This window comes from Theropithecus gelada, chromosome 18 (assembly GCF_003255815.1).
Source record: "Theropithecus gelada isolate Dixy chromosome 18, Tgel_1.0, whole genome shotgun sequence".
NCBI lineage: Eukaryota > Metazoa > Chordata > Mammalia > Primates > Cercopithecidae > Theropithecus > Theropithecus gelada.
This window is the reverse complement of record NC_037686.1, coordinates 691,351-707,904: the sequence shown is the minus strand read 5'-3', so window position 1 is coordinate 707,904 and position 16,554 is coordinate 691,351. Positions and strand designations below refer to the sequence as shown.

General features: G+C 41.1%; 1 protein-coding gene across 1 annotated transcript in view; it reads left to right on the top strand.

Moving 5' to 3' along the window:
• Positions 1-16,103, top strand: part of CEP192 (centrosomal protein 192) — a 140,625-nt gene extending 124,522 nt beyond the window's left edge. The window contains exons 41-45 of the mRNA XM_025365559.1: positions 4,492-4,611; positions 5,043-5,164; positions 7,284-7,410; positions 8,188-8,246; positions 15,687-16,103. Coding sequence (XP_025221344.1) covers positions 4,492-4,611; positions 5,043-5,164; positions 7,284-7,410; positions 8,188-8,246; positions 15,687-15,825 — 567 coding nt within the window. The 3' untranslated portion in view covers positions 15,826-16,103. The remainder of the gene's footprint in view (positions 1-4,491; positions 4,612-5,042; positions 5,165-7,283; positions 7,411-8,187; positions 8,247-15,686) is intronic.
• The last annotated feature ends 451 nt before the right edge of the window (positions 16,104-16,554 follow it).

Genomic DNA, 16,554 nt, shown 5'->3' with positions numbered 1-16,554 from the left:
GATTAACATCTCCAAAGCTGCTTTTTTGGAAAAAATAATAATAATAGACAAACCTTTGGCAAAATTGACCACAGCAGGAAAGAGACAATTTTACATAAAAAGCATTTGTCACATGAGAATCTAGCAGAATGAGATTAATCAAAAATTCAAAAAAATTTTTAAAGAATTAAAGGTAAATAAATGTGTTAGAAAAAGAATGACTTAAATATCAAAGATTTTTTAAATGCCTCTTTCACAAACCCCTCAAATATGTTTTCCAAAATGGTCTTTACGGGTTGTCCTGTGAATTTATACACCTTATACCATTGTATAACTTTGTCCCCTGCCCTGCAAAAAAATTGCACCAAAATCTAAGCCCACTTTATTCTTTGTTCATTCTAAGATTGGAGCCCTCATGCATTGCTGGAGGGAATGTGAAATGGTAGTTGTAATTAATCTAAATTTAGTTAAATAAAACACAGAAAAACTAATTTAAAAATAAATTCATCTGACTTTTGTTTTAAAATTGAAAGACTGATTCTGAAATCTATATAGATATACAAGAGACCTAGAATAATCGGACAATCTTGAAATAGAACAAAGTTGGAGGATTTTACACTCCGTGTTTTCAAAACTTACTACAAAGCCACATTATACAAAACAGTGTGGTTTTGACGGTACCATAGAACTATGGAATAGGATTGAGAGTCCCAAAATAAACCCTAATATTTATAGTTAATTGATTTTTTTTTTTTTTTTTTTTTTTTAATAAGGGCACCAAGACAGTTCAATGGGGAAACAATATTTTTCAACAAATAGTGCCTGGGAGAACTGGATAGCCACATGCAAAAGAATTCGAGTAAACTGGCCGGCCCGGTGGCTCACGCCTGTAATCCCTGCACTTTGGGAGGCCGAGGCGGGTGGATCACAAGGTCAGGAGATTGAGACCATCCTGGTTAACCCAGTGAAACCCCGTCTCTACTAAAAAATACAAATAATTAGCCAGGCGTGGTGGCGGGCACCTGTAGTCCCAGCTACTCGGGAGGCTGAGGCAGGAGAATGGTGTGAACCCGGGAGGCGGAGCTTGCAGTGAGCCGAGATGGTGCCATCGCACTTCAGCCTGGGCGACAGAGAGAGACTCTGTCTCAAAAAAAAAAAAAAAAAGAATTAGGGTAGACTCTTACTGTATTAGGGTTCTCCAGAGGGACAGAACTAATAGGATATATGTATATACGAAAGGGAGGTTATTGGCCGGGCGCGGTGGCTCACGCCTGTAATCCCAGCACTTTGGGAGGCCAAGGCGGGCGGATCACGAGGTCAGGAGATCGAGACTATCCTGGCTAACACAGTGAAACCCCGTCTCTACTAAAAATACAAAAACTTAGCCGGTTGTGGTGGCGGCACCTGTGGTCCCAGCAACTTGGGAGGCTGAGGCAGGAGAATGGCGTGAACCTGGGAGGCGGAGCTTGCAGTGAGCCGAGATCGCGCCACTGCACTCCAGCCTGGACGACAGAGCTAGACTGTGTCTCAAAAAAAGAAAAAGAAAAGGAGGTTATTAGGGAGAACTGACTCACACGATCACAAGGCGAAGTCACACGATAGGCCATCTGCAAGCTGGGGAAGAGAGAAGCCCAGTAGCAGCTCAGTCTGAGTCTAAAAGCCTCAAGAGAGGGAAGCCAACAGTGCAGCCTTCAGTCTGTGGCCAAACTGTCAGAGGGCCCCTGGCCAAACACCAAGCACAAAGGCTGAAGAACTTGGAGTCTGATTTCCAAGGGCAGGAGGAACAGAAGGAAGCATCCAGCACGGGATAAAAACGAAAGCCAGGAGACTCAGCAAGCAAGGTTATCTCACGTTCTTCCGCCCGCCTCCTCCTAGCCTGCTGGCAGCTGATTGGATGCGCTCACCCACATTAGGGTGGGCGTTCCTCTCTCAATTCGCAGACTCAAGTGTCAGTCTCCTCTGGCAGCGCCCTCACAGACACACCCAGAAACAATACTTTAGCAGCCATCTAGGCCTGCTTCTATCCAATTGAGTTGACACCTAGTATTTGTGGGGTTTTGTTGTTGTTGTTGTTTTGAGATGGAGTCTCGCGCTGTTGCCCAGGCTGGAGTGCAGTGGTTCAATCTTGGCTCACTGCAACCTCTGCCTCCCGGGTTCAAGTGATTCTCCTGTCTCAGCCTCCAAGTAGCTGGGACTACAGGCGCCCACCACCACGCTCGGCTAATTTTTTGTATTTTTAGTAGAGACGGGGTTTCACCATGTTCGCCAGGATGGTCTCGATCTCCTGACCATGTGATCCGCCTGCCTTGGCCTCCCAAAGTGCAGGGATTACAGACATGAGCCGCCGCGCCCGGCCTGAGTTGACACCTAATATTAATCATCACACTTACCTAGTACCATGTACAGAGATTCACTGAAAATCGACCATAGACCATAAACATTAGACCTAAAGCTATAAAACCTCTAAAAAACAACATAGGAATAAATCTTCATGACCTTAGGTTAAGCACTGGTTTCTTAGATTTGACACCAGTAAAGCACAAGCCACAAAAGAGAAAATAGGTGAATTATCAAAACCAAAAACATTTGTGCTTCAAACAAAACCATCAAGAGAATGAAAGACACAGAATAGGGACAAAAATTTGCAAATGATATTTTTGACAAAGGACTTGTATCCAGAATACGTGAAGAACTCTTACAACCCAGTAAAAAGACAAATGGCCCAATTTTTTAAATGAGCAGAGGATTTGAATAGACATTTTCCCAAAGAAAACATACAAGTGATCAATAAACATGTGAGAAGATGCTTAGAATTCCTAGTCATTAGCAAAATGCAATCAAAACAAGAAATAAAGTATCACTTAACACCTACTAAGATGGCTGTGAGTTTTAGAAAAACAGAAAATAACAAGTGTTGGTGAGGATGTGGGGAAATTGGAGCCCTCATGCATTGCTGGAGGGAATGTGAAATGGTACAGCCGCTGTGGAAAATAATTGGGCAGTTTCTCAGTAAGCCAAACGTAGAATTACTGTATGACCCAGCAGTTCCACCTTTGGATATACACTAGAAAAGTTGAAGCAGATTTTCAAACAAAAACGTGTTCACAGCAGTGTTACTCATAGTAGACAAAAAAGTGGGAACCACCCAAATGTCTGATGGATTGATAAACAAAATCTGGTATATCTGTAAAATGAAACATTATTTGGCAGTGAAAAGGAATGGAGTTACTGGTACATGCTATATCCAGATGGATGAACCTTGAAAACATTGTGCTAAGTGAGAGAAGCCAGTCACAGAAGCCTACAGATGTGTGATTCTGTTTATGTGAAATGTCTAGGATATGCAGATCTACAGAGAGAAAGTGGAGTGTGCTTGCTAAGGGATTAGCTGAGATACTGAGTGTTAAGAGTTCCCAGTATGTGCCTAGGGTGTAACATGCAGTAATACTGGTTTTCCCCTCCTCTGTTCTCTTGTGTTTTTGGTATTTGAAGGGGTATAGTTAGGATTTTGTAGTCCCGTAGTGCCCAGTGGTGGTTTTTACCCTTTCCTTTGGTTTTACCCTTTCCTTCCTTCATCTTCTCAGAGTCCAGGTCCATAGTGGTGTAATTCTCTAGTCAGATACTCTCTTCTCCCTGACCAGTCCTACTTTTGCCTCCAGGCTCTCAAAAGCCTTGAGCTCAGGCTGACTGGGTTATTACGTTTAAGGTTCTGCGTGGGCAGAAATTAGGCCACTTACGTGTTTTAATGTTTAAGTCCAGACTCAGAAATACTGATTCATGGTTAACCTGATTCATTGTTAACTGATTGATTGTTAAGTGATCAGTATTATCAACACTAAATTATTTGATAAAGCTAAGGCTCTTAATATTGGTAACTGTTATAAAATGCTGTTTTTAAACATTACAATTGTCCCATGATTGAGCTTTTTACAGATTGTACACATGCAGGGTGTGTTTATCACTGAGCTATGTGCCCAGGGTCACTGGCTGTGACTGACATTTGGAAGCTAATCATAATGCGAGCTGCCACTGTGGAGTGTCTGATACTTGTCTTGTTCTGCCTCCTGTAGCCGCCGCCCCCCTCCCTGTTGTCCATCTTCCACAGCTCCTGGCCGCTGTGAGGCCTTTGTCCTGGTACTGCTTGGCCAGCAGAGGGTTCCATAAGCATTCGAGGGAAGACAATTGCGAGTCTGTGGTTGGACCTTCCTCGTGTAGGTGTTGTACTTGACAGCTTTAGTGCTTTCTGATAACATGTCCCCCCCACAGTAAAGCATTTATTGTACATTTTAAGGAATATGTCATATAAAGCCTTAAGCAAAAAGTGTTTTGGATCTGGTATAGTAACCTGTTAGAAATGAAATTGTCCAAATTCTTTCAATTAGTGGGAAAACTAGCCAGTGCAAAAGCATTTGTTCGTTTAATTTTTACATACCAAGTCTTCGAACTGGTAATCTAGCTGCCACTGTGTTGAATGATCAGTGTCTCAGTTTCTCTCCTGTGTGTATTTTGTAGGTCTCCATCACATTTTTGCCCAGAGGTAGAGGGGATTATGCCCAGTTTTGGGATGTTGAATGTCACCCTCTTAAGGAGCCTCACATGAAACACACTTTGAGATTCCAGCTCTCTGGACAGGTGAGTAGTACACTGAATTTAAGTAAATCATTGTGTGTATTTTAAAAACAGAAAGGAAATTAACAAGAAAAATTGGCCTGAAAATGCAGAATATAATCCCATAATCCTAATTTTCTTGTTTGTCTGTATTAATTGGCATGTTTGATGTCTGGGTTTGGCTGTATTGTTCATACAGCCCATGAAACCCATGTTTGACTTAATCATGTAAGAAACTCTGTGTGCGTGTGCATCATGCATGCATGTGGGCACATGAAAGAGAGAGAGAGGAACCAGGCAGTACAGAGTACAGAGCTTGCAATATAGGGGATTTAAAAATCTTAAATCTCCTTTTAAAAATTTTTAAAGGAAATGGTAGAGTTCAAATAAGTAAATGTCCATATAGTTTCTTAGTTTTTATTTCTTCTTCCTTATCCTGTGATTTTTCTGTACAGAGCATCGAAGCAGAAAATGAGCCTGAAAACGCACCCCTTTCCACGGATTCCCTCATTAAAATCAATCATTTAGTGAAGCCCCGAAGACAAGCTGTGTCAGAGGCTTCTGCTCGCATACCTGAGTATGTTGTTTTTGTCATTCTTACGAGTTTTTTTTTTACCAGTACTTTATTGAGGAGTAGAGTCAGTAAAATGCTTGATGACTTTACCTGAGTTCATATGCGTATTATCAGCACCCCAACCACGATACAGAATATTCCTCTCGCCCAAAAATTTCTTACCTGTCCCTTTGCAGTCAAGATTTGTCCTGTTCTGATTTCTGTCATCATAGATTCGTTTTGCTTGAACTTCACATATATACATATGTATGTATATATTCTTTGTGTCTGGCTTCTTTTTCTCCACATACTATTTTTAAGAATTCATTCATGTTATTGAATGTACCTATAGTTCATTTCTTTTTATTGTTTGGTATTCCATTAAATGAACATGTCACAATTTATTCATTTTCCTGTTGACTTTTGGATGTCTTATAATTTGGAACTCTTATGAATTAAGGTGCTTTGAACATTACTCTATGTGCATTTCTGAAGATGACATACATTTTCATTTCTTTTGAGTAAAAATACCTAATTTTACCCAAAATTGCCGGGTCACATGATAACCATGTGTTAAACTTTAAAATAAACTGCCAAATAGTTTTCCCTAAATAGTTGTACCATTTTATGTTCCCATAAACAGCATATGAAAGTAGATTCTTAAAAAGCTTTAAAATGTAAAACTTATACCAGCTGCATATATAGCTTTAATGAGAATATTATTTAGTATTATACCTAATGAAAATATTTCTTATAATCCTTAATTAGTAATTAGGTCTAATTAAGTTCTGGAGGAAGATGCCTGGAAAGACAATATGTGTAAAATATCTGCTGAATTTAATATAAATTTAGTCATTTATTTTTTGGGAGCCAATAATGCATTTGGAAGAAATTAGAGCCCTTTAAAGAATGCGTGTTCTTGGCACACTCCCTCTGGGCTGTTACGCCTCACTTCTCTCTCGCTCTCTGAGCCCCATGCCTCCACGTCTCCCTTCTGGAGACACAGCCTCGCCAACCCACAGCTCACACCGGCTGGGGGGGAAACAAACAAGAAACGGGGAGAAGTTACAGAGGCAACTTGGTCTGTGAAACCTGGGAAGGACTTGCCTGAAAGGGGACATTTAAGTTGAGGAGGATGAGTGGAAATGGCCTAGGTGAGGAGGGTGGGAGAAGTTCCCAGGAGAAGTTCAGTGTGAGAGGGGAGTCGGGGGGCAAAGCCAGAGCTGGGCCTAGGAGGTGGTTGCTCTTCTGGAGAGCTGGGAAGCCGGGAGTGACATGATCAGGTGTGCGTGTATAGGACAGTCCCCTGGCTGTGGTGTGACTGATAGGATGGAGGTAAGGAGGGGCTATTTTAAAGGAGTCCAGGAGTAAAATAGTGTCAAGGAATAGGAAGAGAACGGGCAGACTGGAGATAGGAGGGCCTCTGCGATGGACTGGATGAAGGGTGATGGCTGTGAGAAGGTCGGCTTCCGGATACCATTCAGCAAACACAAGTGGAGGATCAGGTTTGAGGACAAAAATCACAAGTTCATTTTTGTATTTGTGGAGACTGAAGGTGTTTGAGCTATCCTGAGGGACCATTGTGTATTGACTGAATAGATAGGGCTGCTGGGGGGTGCCCCTGTGAGGGGAAGGTCAGATGCACAGAGAGTTGGGGGTGGAGGGGAGCCTGCGGAGACCTGGGAGTGGCCGGAGAAAGGGGAGGCAGATGTGCAGGGTTCAGGAAGCCCAGGCAAGAGCCAGTGGCACCGCCAGCAAACATTGCCTGGAGGCCATACCTGCATCAGGCGCTTGGAGCAGCCTGTGTCCCGGTGATAGTGAAGTACAGTCGGTACTGCAGCGTGAGGGGCCAGGTGAAGTGAACTGAGGTAAAGGGCCACCTTCATACAAACTGGGCTTCTGGCCGGTAGAGACCCAGGCTGTGAGGAGAGGGAGGCCTACCCCGCACACTTCGTGAGAGGATTCCTGCTGTCATCTTCTTCACGTAAATTAGATAAGTTGTCATTACAAAACCTATATTTGAAAATAAATCGCCAGGAAAAACACAAATTAATGGCAATACTACATAATTTTAATATATAAAAATAGTTTTAAGTTACTGTAGATTTCAAATTCTTAACTTTTACATCAATTCCCAAAGCAGGCAGCTTGATGTGACTGCTCGTGGAGTTTATGCCCCAGAAGATGTGTACAGGTTCCTGCCGACTAGTGTAGGGGAATCACGGACACTCAAAGTCAATCTGCGAAATAATTCTTTTATTACACACTCGGTAAGTTGGAAATATTACTATGGGTTTTGGAAAAGTAAATGCATTCAACTCAGATAACAAACATTTTCCTGATGATTCTACAGACTATATTTAAGTTGTAGTAATGAGGTAATTTTTTAAAATGCAATATAAGGCCAGGTGCAGTGACTGACACCTGTAATTCAGGACTTTGGGAGGCCAAGGCAGGGGGATTGTTTGAGCCTGGGAGTTTGAGACCAACCTGGGCAATATAGTAAGACTCCATCTCTACCAAAAAAAAAAAAAAATTAGCAGGGCATGGTGGCACGTACCTGTAGTCCCAGCTACTTGGGTGGGGGCTGAGATGAGAGGATCGCTTTAGCCTGGGAGGGTGAGGCTGCAGTGAGCCATGATTGTGCCACTGCACTTCAGCCAGGGTGACAGAGCAAGACCCTGCTCCCATCCCCCCCAGAATTCCTTAATGTTGTATTTGAAAATAAACTCACTGGAAGTTTATAACCCTTTACTTGAAAATCAAAAATTTGTTTTTATATTTTAAATTTTAACTTTTTCTTTTTCTTCTGTACTGTTATACACACATATTTCTGGACAGCCTTTACTTTAGTTAAAACTAGATTAAATTCATGTTAAAATTTTCTAAATATGTTTTCATTGCATTAGCATTTGTTGTCCTACGTAATTTTGTGGCAATACCTAATTTTACGAAATGTATCTGTAATAAATAAATGCATGGTATGCTTATATATGCTAAAAGATCTAATTTTCATAACTTTATAAGTGTTTTCCATTAAATTCCAGCTGAAGTTTTTGAGTCCCAGAGAGCCATTCTATGTCAAACATTCCAAGTACTCTCTGAGGTAAGTATATCGCAGATCACAGGGTTCTCATCAGCGATGCAGGACTTTTGTTTCTTGGGAGTTGGGGCTTGTGAGGTCTCCTCTGCTGCAGGTCCTCCAGATTCCTCACCAGCACCGAACAGCGTTAATCAAATGAGTGTTCGCAAGTAGAAGCAGAGAAAAGGAGCCTGCAGGGGACAGCTCCGACCGTCCGTGGTGCACTTAGCAGTGCCGCAGGGCGCAGCATTTGGGCTGGTGTGACTCCTCCCACCCAGGATTTGCAGCCACGTAAATCTTAGAGCTGTAATCATCATAAGTTTGACTTTTAGAGTAATTCCTGTTTCAAATGTTATTTCACTGGTACGCTGAGAGTCAAGGACTTAGATTTTCATTAATTGGGACAAAAACCTTTCCAGGTTAATTGGGAAAACTTTTATTGTGTTTTTCAGTTGCCATTCTTCAGACACCGCTTACTATTCTTAATCAGGGCCTCATTTTCTTATCATCCTTGCTAATTTTCTTTTCTATATGATGCACGTTTAGGTTGAACTCTCGAACTGGGTTGTCATTGTTATTTAGAACTTAATAGTAGGGTTCTGTTGGACTTAATGCTGAAGAATTTTAATTTCATCTTTGAATCTTTTAAGTCATTTAATTATTGTAAAGTCTCTCATTTTAGCATTAGGAGACTATTCCAGAAACATGTTCTATTCTATGAAAATTTGGACCACTCTGCAAACATTCTAGGCCTGCCATTTATTCACTTACTAAGACCAGTGGTGCTCTACAATTGAAGCTCACTCACAGCCCTGGATACTGGAAAGATGGCTTGATTGAAGACTGTTCCTTCTACCTTACTCTTTCTTTTTATTCTTTTATCTCTCACACCACCTCTTTCTTCTATGGACTATAAAATATTTTAATATGCTTGAGGGCTAAACCCTTCCTTTCGCTCCCAGGAGACTGAAGGCACAAACTATAGATTTTAGTTCTGAAAATTCAACAATGAATACATCTAAAAATTATAAACTTGATAAACTCTTTGGCCTCAATTTCCTTATTTGTAAAATGGGGATGCCAATGCTAGCTACTGACAGCATAGAATTGTGAGGAATATAAGAGATGTGGTAATAATGCCCAGACATAGCAAGTGTCAGTGTCAATATCTTCATCATCATCATCATCATCATCATCATCATCAAATCTCCCCTGTAGGTGACCTTGGCTGGCAGGATGCATCAGCGCTCACTCTACAGATTTTGATAGAACCTCATTTTATTATCAGTGTGTCTTCATTTAATCCCTGTGACAACTACATAGAAGAGAAAGGCCCAAGTTTAAAAATCAGCCAAATTCAAGTTTTCCAACTTCTGTTCTCCAAGTTCTCCTCTCATAGTAGTCTGTGGATCTCTCCAGTTATTGTAGGCTGCCCCAATTGATTTGAGACTAGTGAGTGATGCTCTAGTGTGTGTAATAATAGGTTGGAACTACTAACATACATGGTAGCACGACTGCAGAGGCAATTAGTTTATTCAGAAAAAGATCATTTAAATTTCTAATTGTTGTAACTATTTTTAGTAACTGAGTACAAATAGATACTGAATAAATTATCCTGAACACTGTTATTATCTAAACTCAAATTTTATCATAACTGCATTATTCATTCTGCTTCCTCAGATTGGGTCACATCCCACATCTTCACCAGCAAAATGTTTTGCAGGGTATATTTTTGAACATGCAGTGGATCAATGGAATACTTCTGTAAAAACTGGCATACATCTGTCACAAATTGGAAGGACTTTAGATTTTTATTTCAAGGAGCTCTTCTTACCTTAAAAAATATTTTTTTAGGCCGGGTGCGGTTGCTCACACCTGTAATCCCAGCACTTTGGGAGGCCGAGGCAGGCGGGTCACGTGAGGTCAGGAGTTTGGACCAGCCTGGCCAACATAATGAAACCGCATCTCCACTAAAACTACAAAAATTAGCCACACATGGTGGCAGGCGCCTGTAATCCCAGCTACTTGGGAGGCTGAGGCGGGAGAATCGCTTGAACCTGGGAGGCGGTTGTTGTAGTGAGCTGAGATCACACCACTGTACTCCAGCCTGGGCAACAAGAGTGAAACTCTGTCTCAAAAATAAATAAATAAATAAATAAAATATTTTTCAAAGCTTCTAAACAAAGTTTCATTAAAAAAATTATCTTGAATAGTACCAACTTTAAAAAAAGAATATTTACATATACCCCATCCTCATCTGTAGTTTTGATAAAGCATCATTATTTAAAATAACTTGTTAAATTGCAGCTTTATGTCACTGTTCTCCATTTTATGGCTAGGTATGAGGCAGTCAAAACTTCCCGGCAGTCAAACATTCATTTTCCAACTTCCATTATTGAATACGTCGTCATTTCAGATTCTTTTTTGATGTTATATTCTTTGCTTAATTTGCCTTCACAGATTTTTTTTAAAGAATTGCTTTTCTGCCAAAATTTGTGGGCCAATTCAGATTTGACTCTTTGCAGAGAAAGAACCTAAACCTATTTCATCACAATAGTGCTACAGATGGCGGAGTCTATTTCTGACATGGAGTGTAGGGACAAGACCAGCCGAGTGGGAATCAGACAAGGGGATTTTTGAAAGATGCCTAGAACATTTTTAATGAGAAGCTCAAATTTATAAATGAGATGACATTTTGCTTAGCTTCAACTTGTTTTCTATAAACCACTTTTGAGAGATGAAATGTGTTTCTTGCTGGTCATGTAAAAGTAGACATTTTTGTGGACGTGAACTTGTAGACTTGCCGTTCCAGTGCTTGAAATTAAGAGTCACAGATTACAGCACTGCCTTCCTGTGCAGCCTGTGTCATGTTAATGGCATCAGAAGGAACTTAGAAACATGAGAAACTATTTTTAAATTAAGCAAAATTTGGACAGTTCAATTAAGTTAGCATTTAAAATAGTATCGCAAGGTGCATAGTTTGTACTCTGAACATATTTAAATCTTTTTAAACTTTGATGCTTTGAAGATAAATTTGAATGAAATAATTTTATACTTTATTAGTGGCAGACACTTAAGTTATTCCGATTATGGTGAGTTTCCAGAAAATCTTCACCGATACCATCAGTATGGGGCTAGAGGGTAAATGCATGATAGTATCGATTTCAGCAATAGCTTTAATAGCAGCAGCTCATTGTAAATTTGGTAAAGTATGAGTAAGAAAATTGTGTGTATGAAGTACTAATTCTGTGATCTGTTTAACCAAATGAACTAAACTCTGGGTTACAGGAAACTTTTTAAGTAAATTTTAGGCAAAGAAAGGTGGAAACACCGGCTCCTTTATAACAGAGAATGGCCTGTGTTGATCTTGGAGAAGCAGCAGGACAGTAGAGGCAGATGCCACAGGAACCCCAGTGACAGTTCTTACCACAGAACTGAAGTCATAGGCACTTACGGCATTGTGTGCTGTTGTATTTGTCCCAAACACGAGACACTGTGACTTTAGACAAAGGCTTACAAAACATAATTGCCAGATGAGAGCAACAGTTAGCTTGCCTTGGCAGTGGAACAAAATCTGTGTTCTTAAAGCCCTGAGAAGCAATTCCCAGCCTTTCGTTAATCACAGTTTTCATTTGTTAGATCACCCTGTGCTCTATGACACCATTAACTACACATTTCCAAAGTAATAATAGGAATATAGTCATCTGTAGGGTACAGGAGATACTTACTTACAAAGAAGCACTTTTTCCAAGGCCCCGGGAGCCGTGGGGCTGCTCTCTGTAAGCCCCGGCACTAGCCCGGGAAAGTGGCTGTTCCTCGTAGGCTGTCAACTGGTTCCAGCTGAAGGAGGCAGAAGAGTGCCCCCAGGAAGGCACAGGGGTTTTGCCCAGTGCGGAGGTCGGTAAGCACGAATGTATGATAGATTGTAAGTAAGGTGATAGGGAAAAGGAAACATTGCTAACAGGTTTTTTTGTAAGGGTTCTTTTTTGAGGGTTCTAAGTGATCTCTTTCTTATCTTTTTTGAAAGAATTTTTTTATGTTTCTACTTAGTCCCAAAAAGCATCTTTCTCTTAACCTATTTTTTCATGCACATCTAATCCCAGCTGAGGTGTGGTAGCTAATAGGTTTCACCTCAACTGTGCCCTCATGTCCTTGCACAGTGCAGGGTGCACAATCCTGGCAGACCTTGCCTGTCATTTGAGAGAGAAGGACAGTTCCTAGAAAAGTGACAAGCCAAGGAACAGAGTTATCATTGAGCTGCAGTGACTTCTCACCTATGTGTGGGAACAAATTTTATTACCTTTTTCAGTTTCTTTGATAATGGTGTTACCTTGCATGTGCTAATGTACTGGCTTTTTTTTTCTGTAGAAAGTGTTCCTTTAAAAAAATGTTTCGGGCCGGGCATGGTGGCTCACGCGTGTGATCCCAACATTTTCGGGGAGGCCAAGACGGGCGGCTCATCTGAGGTCAGGAGTTCAAGATCAGCTTGGCCAACATGTGAAACCCTGCCTCTACTAAAAATACAAAAAGTAGGCCAGATGCGGTGGCTCACGCCTGTAATCCCAGCACTTTGGGAGGTCAGGGAGGGCAGATCATGAGGTCAAGAGATCAAGACCATTCTGGCCAACATGGTGAAACCCTGTCTCTACTAAAAATACAAAAATTGGCTGGGCATGGCGGCAGGCGCCTGTAGTCCCAGCTACTCAGGAAGCTGAGGTAGAAGAATTGCTTGAACCCAGGAGGCAGAGGTTGCAGTGAGCCGAGATTGTGCCACTGCACTCCAGCCTGGCAACAGAGCGAGACTCCGTCTCAAAAAAAAAAAAAAAAAAGTAACCAGATCTGGTGACGTATGCCTGTAGTCCCAGCTACTCAGGAGGTTGAGTCAGGAGATTGGCTTGAACCAGGGAAACAGGTTGCAGTGAGCTGAGATTGCGCCACTGCACTCCAGCTTGGGCGACAGAGCAAGAATCCATCTGAAAAAAAAAATGTTTTGAAAGAAAAGAAAGAAGTGTAGTTGCTAGAATTTGTAGGTTCCACGTAGATGGGGCCTGCAGGGAGCTGGGGGCTGGGTGTGCACAGCCTGATGGCCTCTCTGCTCCCTAGATGTGTTTCTGTTCTGTGTGCCTTTGCAGGTAAATCCATCATAGCTAGAGAGAGGATCTGAACTAGACCTCCCCACTGGGTTCAGAGGACTTTCCCACTGCCTTTTCCCGTGTGTGTGTGTGTGTGTGTGTGTGTGTGTGTGTGTGTGTGTGTGTGGAGATTAAATTAGTTCTTAATAATAGTACTACAAAGTACTTTTTAAAGTATATCCATCTTGCTGGAAGTGTTCTATAGCTGTATTAAATGTTGTAGTTCTTTCTAAATTGCATTCCAGTTTATTCCGTGTATCTGTAACTCTAAAGCAGATGATATATTTTAATCCCAGTAGACTTAAATTTTCAGTTTAATATGGAACAGTTCTATATTCTGTGATGAAATTTGTTAATAATGAGTTCTTCCAGAGATTTGTTTTGGGATATTTTATTATTTTTAGTAATTCATACGTTATAATGCCTCTTAAATAGGCAAATGGTACTATATATATCCAAGTATTGACCGCCAACATGAAACAGAAAATTGTAGCTAATGCCATGGGCCAGATTAGATTTTTTTTAAAAAGTACGTTATCTTTGACATGGTAAAACAAGTGTAATGCATTTGGGAAAAATAACCCAGCCTTTAAATAAAAATATAGAGAGATATACATACACACCTTTGCGCTATATAGATATATTTAAGAACATACGTTATCTGTATTATCAGTTATATCCAGGAAAAGGCTTTGAAATACTGAAGCTGTTTTCTAAACCTCGTGCCCGGTGTACTCTTGTGCACCCAAGAGCCGACACTGCTGGGTTTTTCAGGACAGATGCTGGAAACCGAAACGTACATCACTTCTGGTTGCCAGGCTTTAAAACATACAGCTCTGAGATAAGACTAAGGGGTGAAGTTCCTTCCCCTGAGCTCAGAATGTCCACTTAAAAACGGCTAAGCTTTGAGGTTGATGACATCACATGGGCTGTGTGTCATACGTGTGTAGCCTCATTCACACTGTGAATAACTTGTTAAATTGCATATTTTGAGGTGTATTTTGAGACTCTTAGGACATAGTTTTAGGGACAAAAACAAACCTCCCAGAGTACTATTTTTAACCATAGGACACTGCCTCTATATACTGTATATATATACTGTATCTATATACTGTATATATATACTATATACTGTATATATATACAGTATCTATATACTGTATATATATAGTATATACTGTATATAGATACTGTATATATATACTGTATATATATACACTGCCTCTATATACTGTAATCTGAAAGTAAAGTTTCTAGAGTATTTTTGATGAAAGTTTCGAGCCTAGTGTGGTGGCTCACGCCTGTAATCCTAGCACTTTGGGAGACCAAGGCGGGCGGATCACTTTAGGCCAGGAGTTTGAGATCAGCCTGGCCGACATGGTGAAACCCCGCCTCTACTAAAAACACAAACGTTAGCTGGGCGCGGTGGCAGGCGCCTGTAATCCCAGCTACTCAGGAGGCTGAGGCAGGAGAATTGCTTGAACCCGGGAGGCCGAAGTGGGGTGCCATTGCACCCCAGCCTGGGCGTCAGGAGTGAAACTACGTCTCAAAAAAAAGTTTCATATGAATTTTAGAGCAAAACCTGCACAGCCCATTAATGATAGGGTTGGGACAAGTTGTTTTATTTATTTATTTTTTTTTTGAGACGGAGTCTCGCTCTGTCACCCAGGCTGGAGTGCAGTGGCCGGATCTCAGCTCACTGCAAGCTCCGCCTCCCGGGTTTACGCCATTCTCCTGCCTCAGCCTCCCGAGTAGCTGGGACTACAGGCGCCTGCCACCTCGCCCGGCTAAGTTTTTGTATTTTTAGTAGAGACGGGGTTTCACTGTGTTAGCCAGAATGGTCTCGATCTCCTGACCTCGTGATCCGCCCGTCTCGGCCTCCCAAAGTGCTGGGATTACAGGCTTGAGCCACCGCGCCCGGCCGGGACAAGTTGTTTTAATCTTTCCAGTACAATATGCTATCTGGACTGAGTAAAACGGGCAGTTAGGGTGTTCCCGAACCCTTTCTTAGGTAGATAGCTTTTGCAGGCAGAATATAAAACTGTATATATGATAGTTTAGACATCTTATTTTCCTTTTTGTATATTAATAGTTGCTGGATAGCCAGGAATATATATGTATGTAATACTGTTTTAATCCAATTTTAGATTTTTCTCTCCTTTGTGTCATTTTCTCGTTAAATAATAGCATCAAAGAAATTATAAATACATTTAAGCTGAATGTGGCTTGACCGAGCTCTTTCGTCAACACCTGAGCCAGGCGCTGTGCTGCCTGGGACAGGGTTGCAGGTACTGTCACGACATGCCGCTGTCATGTGCCTCTCTCTTTCCAGAGCCCAGCATTACATCAACATGCCCGTGCAGTTCAAACCGAAGTCCGCAGGCAAATTTGAAGCTTTGCTTGTCATTCAAACAGATGAAGGCAAGAGTATTGCTATTCGACTAATTGGTGAAGCTCTTGGAAAAAATTAACTAGAATACATTTTTGTGTAAAGTAAATTACATAAGTTGTATTTTGTTAACTTTATCTTTCTACACTACAATTATGCTTTTGTATATATATTTTGTATGATAAATTGGATATCTATAACTGTAGATTTTTTTTTACAAGCTAATACTGAAGACTTGACTGAAATATCATGTATCTAGCCTACAGTATTGTACTTAACTTTTACAGGTGAGAAGAGAGTTCTCTGTTTGCACTGATTATGATATTCTGAATAAATATGGAATATAATGTATATCCAGAAGTTTTTCAATAAGCTTGTCTTTTTCTATAATGTCATACAGAAATTAAATATCACTTTATTCTGTTAATTATTTTCAAGCTTCTGTGTGTGTTCTATGATTTTTATCCTCAATCGCACAGTTTCCTTTCTCCTAAGAAATTCCTTCTCTGTTCCACTTTTAGCCAGTTGCCCAAAGTAGAAAGGACAATTTGCTTTTCAAGCAACTGGTTATTTTACCGAGAGGGGAAGCCTTCGTAGTCTGTGCAAACACAGTGAAGAGGTTCCCATGTTAGTATCTTGAGTCTTTACATCTCCTCTGACCTCATATACTGTATGTAAAGCTAAACAGGACAACTGCTGCAGAAGCTGGTACAGATGGGGTAGGTTCCAGTGGGACGCAGGGAGGGAAACAGCAGGCCCCAAGAGCTGTCTATGGTAGGCTTGAGGTCGAGGCGGTGACACGGGTTTTTGT